The sequence below is a fragment of the Megalobrama amblycephala genome, linkage group LG22, assembly GCF_018812025.1.
Source record: "Megalobrama amblycephala isolate DHTTF-2021 linkage group LG22, ASM1881202v1, whole genome shotgun sequence".
Lineage (NCBI taxonomy): Eukaryota > Metazoa > Chordata > Actinopteri > Cypriniformes > Xenocyprididae > Megalobrama > Megalobrama amblycephala.
Genome location: NC_063065.1, coordinates 20269193 through 20280293, shown reverse-complemented (window position 1 = coordinate 20280293; position 11101 = coordinate 20269193). Strand labels below are relative to the sequence as shown.

Sequence of the window (11101 nt, the reverse complement as noted above, 5' to 3'; positions counted from 1 at the left end):
GTCTATTTACTATTCAGTTGCTGAAGCGTGCCAGTGGCATCTATCTTTTTCCAACATTCTAAACTGGACATTCCAAATCAAATCAAATCTCCAGATTTAAATCATTTTTATAGAATAGCAATTCACCAGCTTAAAGCCGCGCACACACTTAATGACTGTAAGGCCGATTATGAATGTAAATTGATACTTATGACTGATCGCGCTCAAACGCGTCCGGTCAGAGCCAGTTGCGTTCAGTCTGCGATTACAGTCGGTGTTCAAATTCCATGTGTAAGTATATAAATTGGCTCCAGTCGAAGGAACAATCGGTATGTGTGTTCAGTTCAGTCTTAGAATGTTTCAGCCTAATCTTTAGGTGTGTCCCCGGCTTAAGTGTTGTTTCAAACCAAAAATAGTAAATAAGTGTCTTATGAGAAATTTTATAGAATATTTTATTTTAAAATTTGGTGATTGGACCCCTAATAACAAAATCAATAGCCATGGCACCAAGGCACTGTCTTATAACACATCAACACATTCTAAATGTCTCTGAGCTTGTTATGGAAGAGTTTATTAATATTTTGTAGGTTATTTGGATGATATATAAATCACAAGTTTTAGTGAATCAAGTTTAAGAGCAACAAAACCTTTTTTTTTTTAATTGCTAGAAAGAGCAGTCAAAATATCAAAGCACTGAGACTTAAGACTTCTGAGACTTCTTTAACAGTGGTGTGAATTTCAGTATGTGGGCATTATGGAAGGTCAGCAACCATTTAGCAAAAGTTGAGCAACAACCCAGAACACCAAACTTTCTTTGTTGATCCATCATGAACTTCAAAGTTCAAACTATTTTAAATCAAGAAAAGTCCTTGTCAAACCAAATAATGTTTGTTTTTCAAAGATGTCAACCTAACTCTGCAACTAGATTTGTTTGTAAATTGTTTTTGACTGACCAGAACCGGTTCATAAAAGTCACATGTTAATGAAGCAGCCGTGCAGCAAACGTGTTTTCTTGCCACAGTACATCTTTTTTATGTCATCACATTAGAGCACAGTTGCTAAAATGTGGTACAGAGAACACTGCGTACATTTATTTATATTTTATATGGGAATAAATATGGGGTGGCAGATGGATAGATCTGACCATGGGGATAGGAATATGACTACATTTTCAGGGTAAACAAAATATGTTGATCCAGGAACATGTCTCACTTGGCAAAATCACGGTGACCAGCATACATATTATCATAGGTGCCCTATAAGAGCATTTAATATTATATACATTTTTAAATGCTGCACTTAAAACCCGATAAGTATCGGTAACTCAAACCATTTAAGTTTTAAAACCATTAAGTACGAGTACTGTAAATTCATATACATTGTTAAATTCACTAATATTTTAGCATTGGTTTACTCAATCATTAGAGTAAACTAAGTCTTAACAACTATAGCTACTTAAATGGTTTGAAGAAACTGATTGCCTTAAATGGTTTAAGTTCATTAAAACTCAAAGTAATAAAGTTACATAAGACTAAGCAAAAACTAACATTGGTACAAAGCAATGATGATACACTGTAAAACTCAATAAGTTCAGAATACTCAAAAACATTTAAGTAAACAAAGAAATTTGTTTTTGAAGTTACAAGAGCTTAAAGTTTTTGTTTCACCGGCCACCCTTCGCTCCCATAGTTCTCAGCCTCGCCTCACTCATCATGATGTTAATTACATACAGTTCATTTACGTAAACATCACATTCAGATCTTGGTAAAATGTTAGATAGCAAATAGCACATGCTATTAAAACTATCAACGAGACTGTCATTATATACTTGCATGTATATATTCAAACAACATACAGTATATATGTTCTTAAATGATTTGCAGCCCACCCTTAACCTAACCACAGGCTCTACTCTTCACCACAATGGTAACCCTACAAAACTAACATAACAGAACCCCTATAATCCCAGCATAACACAACATTAAACACTAACTTAAGTCTCCCTATGTTAATCGTGTGCTAAAACAAACAAAATAACACTTATTTTCAACATTTATTTTCCTTATAGTCTAACGCAAATCATGCTGTAAATTAGAAATCTGCTGCAACTCAATCATTTTAAGTTCAGCTTACAACAATCAAATTTTGAGTTCAGCTTTTTTCTATTAAGTACAATGAAGTTTCATTATTATTTATGTATCTTTTTTTTCACTATTTAGACAAGAGATTAGATTTTTTAATCCATTTGCTCAACAGTTTTCTTGTTGTTTCTCCCTGTCATTTGAATCTCAGCATACACTGTCTGTGGACCATTGTTTGAGTCTTCCCTTGTCATGTTGCCCATCTGGAGTCTGGAGAAGTCGATCTCTCCATAGTGGAGACCATCATTTTCTTTCTTCTCACTTTTCTTGTTGCTTACACTGGAACTGTTGGCATAGATAGCCATGTCACTGTTTTTATCTGTAGCCTGATGAAAAAAAGGGAATTTTTAAAATTATTTTTGAAATCACTTTCATTCTGCTGTAAATTAAGTGTTGTTTGAGGAGATCCTATAATGAATGAGTCTTTAGATTAGCAGAGTTTCTGAAGTGTGCATACGATGGACACTTTGCTATCCCATGAGGTCATGGAAGAGGATTTGTGAATGGCAGTGAAGCGACAAAACTGGTTGGTCAGTGACAATGACAACATGGTAAATATAGTGCATCTGAATTATATTCATACTTCACACATGCTTTATAGACTTTTTTAGTGGCCCTCAAGTAATTACTTACTCATATGTCATTGAATCATTCACTTAACTGATTTATTAAAAAATCATGCAACGGTTAATTCTGTGATGATTAATTTAGAACATTTTTGTTGTGGACAAAACTGATATGTTGTTTAAAATGCAAGTTACTTGGTGTTAATGTCTTGTTTACTGAACTGTGTCATGTTTTTAGTAGGAAAAAAAAAAAAAAACCCACCTGATCTCTTTCTATGACATGGTCCTGACTTGATTTATTTGTTCTGTTGTCAAAAATAAATAAAATAATTAAGTTATTATTTTAATTAATTTATATACAATAATTTATATATTAATTATTTCTATCATTTTAAATTTACCTCATACAGTAAAAGAATATTGCAGACAACAGAACAAAGGCCAAAAGTGCTCCTGTACAACCAAATATCACACGATAAAAGAATCCTCTCTCTCCTAAAATACAACAGAGTTACTCAGGAGTGTGTTTTATACAGTATTCATAAATCCATACATCAGAAGCCAATACTTTATTTACCTTCAACTGTGAGCTGGATCTCTGCTGATGACTGTTTTCCATGTTTATTTTGTGCAATGCAGAAGTATGAGCCTGTATTATTATGAGTTACGATGAAACTAATCTTCTTTCCCTGAGCTATTGGCATCTCCTGTCCATGTTTGTACCAGGTGTAGGTCATGTCATTTGATGGACTGGCTTTGCTTTTGCAGGTCAAAGTCACATTAGTGCCAACAGAGACTGAAGCAGATGGAGTAATGATGATGTGAGTTTCTTTAGGAGGAACTTTGATGGAAACACAAGCAGAGTAAACTTAAAGTTAATAATACCCATCTCAATATTAAATATTAACATTGATATTCATTCATTTATGAGAGACAAAAACTACTCCAAATCTCTTACACAGGACTCGTAGCATCACGCTGGTCTCCACAGTTGAGTCTTCAAGTGTATTTCTTGGATATGTAGCAGTGCAGGAGATGTTCCTTCTGTGATCCATGTATGAAGCTTTGAAGGTCATGTGTGAAAACACTGACTGGGTTTTATCATGTTTCTCCTGTAACTGTGTTGTAATGTGGGCAGATTCAGGGATGTTGGACCAGGATATTGTAGGAGGTTGTTTGGGGCAGGGGGCTTCAGCAGAGCAGCTCAGATTGACTATTGTGTTCTCCATCACAGAGTGTTTATCATTGGGTTTAAGTTCAGGAGGCTGTGGTGAATCTACAGGGTAAATGATTGCAGTCATCATTAAGGAATACATGCAATGCATAGTCATGTTAGAGAATGAGGTTGTCACACTTGTGGTGTGGTTTAGTACATTTGTGTTTAGTGGATTTCACACATTTTGGGTTGTTGCTAATGGTGATATAAAGGTCACTTGGCCCTATTCATGAAATATAAGTAGAATTGTATTTTTCTGTTAGTAAAGCCATTCTTACATGATACAGATAAATTTGCATTTGCATTTAATAAATCAATTTTCATAAGAATGTATTTATGAATTATATATACAAAAATTTGGGTAACACTTTACAAAAAGATCTCATTTGTTATCATTTATGTATTGTATTAACTAACATGTACTAACAATGAGCAATACATTTGTTACAGTATTCATTAATTTTGTTAATGTTAGTTAATAAAAATACATTTGTTTATCATTAGTTCATGTTAGTTCACAGTGCATTAACTAATGTTGACAATTGCAACTTTTATTTTTAATAATGTATTACGTCGCTGTCCGATGAAAACCACGTATGTCCATTTTGCCGATTTTGAGATTTTTCGACGGATTGAATGTCCAGGTTCATTTCCGTTTACAGTATGCTTCACATATCTAAATGGCCAATGAAAAGTTGTGAAATCATGTCATCTGATTTTCACGTATATCCATTTGGTGTCAAAGCTGTCAATCACGCCGCGTATCTCCCGCCCTGTGGAAGCATCTCGCCGGTCTCGTGAAGTTTCATCGAAGCTCAGCACTGGATAGCCGAATAACACTGTGAGGTTACATTGCCAAATAAACATAGCCTGGTGAGACAATGACTTTCCTTTATCGAGGTAAACGTTTCCCCCCTGACGCCAGACGTAGGCCTACGTCTAGGAGTGACAAAATTACGGTAGGACTGTGCAAACAAAGTATCTGTCTAGCATTACCATGTCAGTGTATTGATTCATTGTCCCTTCATAGTTTGCAAGAGACATTTAATAAATTTATAATTAATATTAAATAAACTAAGCGTATTTAATAAACTAAGACGTAGGCTATTTAATAAACTGAGTGTATTCATCTGTCAATATGAAACGCGACTTGGCCATTCTAATTAATGATCGGAAGAACGCGTATCGACCACCGTTACTGTAAAATATGCACGTATGTCCATTTAAACTCAATTTTGGTCAAATGTGGATTATATCATTACACTGGCAAGAATATGGTTACATGTAAGATGCCGTACCAAGTATGACAACGCTACATTCAACTGCTTTTGAAATACGGTGTTTTTTTCACTTCCTGAAAAGTAACCGTTTTGGACATTCGTGAGTTTCATCGGGCAGCGATTTAGTAAATGTTGAAATAACATTAACAAAGATTAATTAATGCTGTAAAAGTATTGTTCATTCTTAGTTCATGATAACTAAATTAGTTAACTAATCTTAACTAATGAAACCTTATTGTAAAGTGTTACCAAAATGTGTTCTGCAGCCAATATTTGGAACAGTCGATGCATCCGAAATCAAATACTTCCCTACTATATATAATGCAAAAAAATTAAATAAATAAATAAAATAAAATAAAAAAATTAATAAACGTATGCCAAAAGAGTAGTATGTTTGAATACATAGTATTAAAAAAAATAGTAAAGTCCCCGGATGACCTATACTATTTCTGCAGAGATTCTGAAGTGCGCATTTGGTGGTCACTTTACTACCCCTTGAGGCCACAGAGATTATTTATGAATGGAAGTGAAGTGACGCAAATGACGCTAGTAGATCACGTGATAGTAACAACAAGGCAGTCTGAATTTCATTCTTACTACCCATATTAATACTATACAGTATATCATACTATTTTTAACGGTCACAAAGTAAATTCAAGTGTAGTACATACTCACACAGTATGCGATTTCGGACGCAGCGAGTATCTTCTATCTACATTATTTCTATGTGTGGGTTAGGTTACTACATCAATAAGACTGAGACACTGAAGATATAGTTTGATAATGTCATAGTTACATAATGTATAGTAAAAAAAATGACTAGTATCATTATAAACCAGCAACCAATTATTATTTTCATGTCAAAAATAGTGATTCTTCTCAAAGGTTGATGAATTCCACTTGTACTTTGGTATGTAGATGGTCTGTTCTGTAAAGATGACATTTACCTATGACAGTGATGCTCACAGTCTTTCTTGAATCAGGTTGATTGGGGTTAAATGTTGCTCTGAACACATCTGGCTCCATTTCCAGTCTGAAGTAGTAGAGATCTGAATGATTCTTCATGATGTTATAGAAGACAGTTGTGCAGTTCCTCTCACTGAGATCTCCAGTCATCTGTATGTTACTGAATCCTCTAATGATGTTTTTACTGCTATTAAAAGCTATGAAACCATCAGCAAACTGTGATTTATTTTTCAACCAGATCCCATCAATAGATTTTGTCTTGTTACGTTTGTCTTCAAAATCGGAGATGTTGAATGTGCAAGGAATCTGCACACAAGAGCCTGTCAGAGCAGTTACTGTCTGAGGCATTGTGGCAAAGTAGGTATCATCAGCTGAAACATAAAAAAACATCAATCATGCTAGAGATATGAAGGAATAAGCATTGGTTTTAATGCACATTATAACCACACTTGCCCTTACTCATAATGACGACAAAAGTTTAACCAACCTGAATGAGTATGTAACACCGAGCTGATGAAAATGAAGGAAATTATCTGGATTCCTGCCATCATGGTTTGTAACGAGGATGACTTTGGACTTTACAATAGTAACAAATGAGTCCACAACACCATCACAATACACTTCATCACTACACAACACAAAAACACATCATGCATTTAACAACTTTACCTTACTGCACTACTATATTTGTTGATAACACTTTAGAATACTGATCCTTCATTAATGAATAACTACACAGGAACAAATGAGTAATGCATTATTAACACTCTAGTAACTACTATTAACTAACAAGTAACTCTGATGAATGAATTGGTAAGTAATAGAGGTCAGTTGAAGGTGTTAGTTCACTATTAGCTAATCAGTAACTACTGTTTTTTTCAAACCTCCCAGAGAACTACTAAGAACTACTATATACAGGTTCATAATTAATGTGAATAATGAATAATGTATAATTAATTCTAGAGTAAAGGCCTTGGTAACCTACTAGTAATGACTGAAGTATTACCAAATACTTAAGAAGGAATTACTAATTATGTGGATCAGTATTCTAAATTAAAAAACATGATAACTCTCTAGTAACTACTGGAGTCATTGTAAACTTTTGAGGTTTTTGTAAAGTATTGGATAGTAATAACTCAAGAGTTACTTTATAACTCTAAAGTAACCACTTCTTATTTGGATCAGTATTCTAAAGTGAAGATCATAGTAACCCACTAGTAATTACTTAAGTGTCACTACATCCTTCTAAAGGAACTACTAATTATTTGGATCAGTATTCTAAAGTGAAGATCATGGTAACCCACTAGTAATTACTTAAGTGTTACCAAATATATCATAAGGAATTATTGTACAAAAACATACAAAAACATCAAAAGTTTACAAAGACTTCAGTAGATACTAAACATGTTTTTCACTTTAGAATACTAATCCAAATAATTAGTAATTCCTTCTTAAGTATTTAGTAATACTTCAGTCATTACTAGTGGGTTACTAAGGACTTTACTCTAGAATTAATTATACATTATACATTATTCACATTAATTACGAACATGTATAGTAGTTCTTAGTAGTTCTCTGGGAGAAATGAAAAAACAGTAGTTACTGATTAGTTAATAGTGAATGCATTATTAACACTCTAGTAACTACACCGCAAAATCCCCAGAGTTAAGTAAACTCTGCTCAGAGAACATATGGTCCCTCTCTACAGTTAAAATAACACTGAAGCAGAGTTAAAGTTAATCAGATAATAGAGTTGTTTAATTAGATCTTGCAAGATTTAATGTCTTTTATCTTCAGTTGAGTTAATCTTAGGCTGGAAGTCAGTTGTAGTTCTTGTGTTTCTCTTCAGTTATTCTGCTTGTTAACAGCAGGTGTTCATCACTAATGCTCAATCGTCACTTAATCACTTAATTATCTCATGGACTTTAACTGCTTTAGTGTTACTTTAACACTATATAGAGAGGGACCATATGTACTCTCAGGAGAGTTGATTTAACTCTGGGGATTTTGCTGTGTATTAACTTACAAGAAACTCTGATTAAAGAAAAACACTGATTAAAGAAAACACTGATTAAAGAAAGTAAATAATAGTGCTGTTGAAGGTGGTAGTTCACAATTAGCTAATCAGTAACTACTATTTTTTCATAGCTCCCAGAGAACTACTATAAGAACTATTATATACAGATTCATAATTAACATGAATAATGCATACTGAATAATTAATTCTAAAGTAAAGGTCATGGTAACCCACTAGTATTTACTCAAGTGTTACTACATCCTTCTAAAGGAACTACTAATTATTTGGATCAGTATTCTAAAGTGCATGCATATGAAATTCATTCGTTTGTGCTTATAACCCGGATAATTTGTTGTTTCTGAAGTTCTATTATCTATGAAGTATATTGTGCATTAACCGTGTGCTCTGAAGTTTTGTTGGCATATTTGTATAGCGACATGAATAATGTATGTCTAATTATATTTTTGTATTACTATTTCCTATATTACTGTAACTGGGTACATGCATATGAAATGCATTTGCTTGTGCTTATAATTCTGATGATTTATTGCTTCTGAAGTTGTATTTGGAATATTGTGCATTATAATCATATTATTCTATTATAAAAAATAGAATAATTTTTCTTTGAGGAAAAAGATAATGAAACATGTTTGGGAATACTTGTAAGTGCTTTTAGCAAATAGCAAAAGTGTGATTTTCGGTGCAAAATTCTTTATGATAGCTTGTTTTTGCAGCTGGGACTTTGGAGACTCCAAAAAGACACTGAAATACCCCTTTGCCTCATTTTGGTTTCATAGCTATAACTTGCAAAGCAAAATGATAGGCAAATAATTATTTTTATTTCTGTGTTTTCTGATATCTAGTGGAATCAAATGGAACTAACAATAGGTAGCTGTGGCACACAAGGCCAGAGTTACATACTTTCAAAGACAGGATTCAAAGAACAAAAACACAAAAGCGTCTATTTTTGTTTATTTTAATATTGTGAACACATATAATAGTTTTTATTACATTCAACTTTATTTTGTTTTTTAAAGGGCTTCCTTTAAAAATGACACCAATATTTTGCATTTACTGCACTGTATGGGTATGTCCAATTCCAGTCAAAATTCCAGAATAACCCAAAGAGTTTAAGGGGTTAACAACTTTATCTCACTGCACTACTATATTTGTTAGATTGATGAAATAGAACAAAGATGAGTTGTCACATTTTCACTGTTACACTCACAAAGATACATGATCTTCTGTTGTATTGATTGTTTACTTATTTTATTCATCCACTGTAAATAATCATGTTGACTAAGTTATGTTGTAACATTAAAATGACCAGTTTTTATTAAATTCAGAAATATTTGATCTGACTCCATCAGCCTGACTGCATTTGGTTACATCAGCAAAAAAGGTACATTTGAGCTACATATTTATATGATTTTCATTCACATAATACATTTATATTTATATAAATATACATAACTACAGATTATACCAAATTATTTCCTCGTTGTCAAAGTGTGAGATTAATTACTAGAACTGAGTTACTTGATTCAGTGAAATTTACAGGAACTCACAGTCAGCTGAGCAGCTACTGGAAACTCTCACCCATATAAGCAACTCACAGCTCTCACTACATCTGTTTTTACAGATAATGTGTGAAGTGTGAAATAATGAACATGTTGATGTTCAAGTTATAGCCTTTAGACATAAAAATGTATTGTGTGAGAAAGAAAAGAAAAAGCTTGAAATTCTTACCTCAGAAAAGTAGTTTAACGTATAAGAAGCAGAAGTGCCTAAAACTGCCCTCTTTGTCGCAACAGCCTTTTAATATGCTTCATGATGTGACATTGCAAAACACCCAAATGTAATGTCATCACAGAGGAAGTTTTCGTAGGATATATGCATGGGGGGATAAGCCTTTGTAAAAGCGCCCAAAACATGTACTTTTCATGTACTTTTAGAGCAACAATGGGCTACATGCTAACAATACTGTTGACTAGTTTGCAACATCAGGTCAGGCAGCCTCACATAAAAATGAACTGAATAATTATTTTTTTTTATTATGACTAAAGTCTAAAGTAGTGAAAACTTACTCTCTCTGTTTTAACTTAACACAAATTCACATAGCTTATATCTCTATGATATCTCCAGTCAGAGGTTTTTCCTGTCCGTCTACTTTTAGCTAGCAGTCTCAAGCCACAGAAGTAGCCTAGCTAACATTAACCGATTGTAGAAGTAGGCCTTTATGTATTTCTTCTTTGATTATGAGTTAAATCAGTCAATTAATCATAGTTAACTAATACATGTTAACAGTTTACAGCCCTCTTTATAGGCCTATAGTGACATCTCTACTAGGAAATAGAATAATTTCATAAATAATGAAATGCAACAACCGAACATGTGACTGTAAAGGAATAGTTCACCCCAAAAATTAAATTCCTGTCATCATTTATTCCAAACTTGACCTTGTGGCTACTCTTTTTCCCTTATGAACACTTTAATTCATTTCACAAAAGACAACTGTGATAAGGTAGGCTAGTGACTCTCAAGTGTGCTGCGCAAATGTTTCCTAGTCCTCAAACCTTGTTCAGTTACACAAATGTATACATCAACCGCAATGCAGTACTGCCCTTTTATTATTAATTTATTTTGGAATATTGTAGAGACATTTTTTAAAAGTTAAAATGCTGCATGCTGCAACAAAGTAACAGAAAAATAGGTATCATTATTTAAAAACAAAACAAAGAAAACAAAGAAATTCAGTCATTCATTGTTTTTAATAAAAGATTCATTAGAAAATATAAAGCTGAAAGAATTTTTTTTCACATAAGACAGCATATAACAAAGACTATAGAATAACACAAGACATGTCACTCGTATTGTTCTGAATGGGAGAAAGTGTAACGCGCAATATGGCGGAATAAGTCCCGCTTTCTAAATAA

The 11101-nt window shown here is 33.2% G+C and overlaps 1 protein-coding gene across 1 annotated transcript; it reads right to left on the bottom strand.

Moving 5' to 3' along the window:
* Nucleotides 1-407: 407 nt before the first annotated feature.
* On the bottom strand, nt 408-10054 carry LOC125257927 (B-cell receptor CD22-like). Its single transcript, XM_048174647.1, has 8 exons — nt 9915-10054; nt 6636-6776; nt 6130-6519; nt 3645-3962; nt 3264-3527; nt 3088-3181; nt 2949-2991; nt 408-2446 (listed from the first exon to the last, which is right to left on the bottom strand). Exons 2-8 carry the CDS (start codon nt 6697-6699, stop codon nt 2216-2218), a joined length of 1404 nt encoding a protein of 467 aa, XP_048030604.1. The 5' UTR covers nt 6700-6776; nt 9915-10054; the 3' UTR covers nt 408-2215.
* Nucleotides 10055-11101: the final 1047 nt, after the last annotated feature.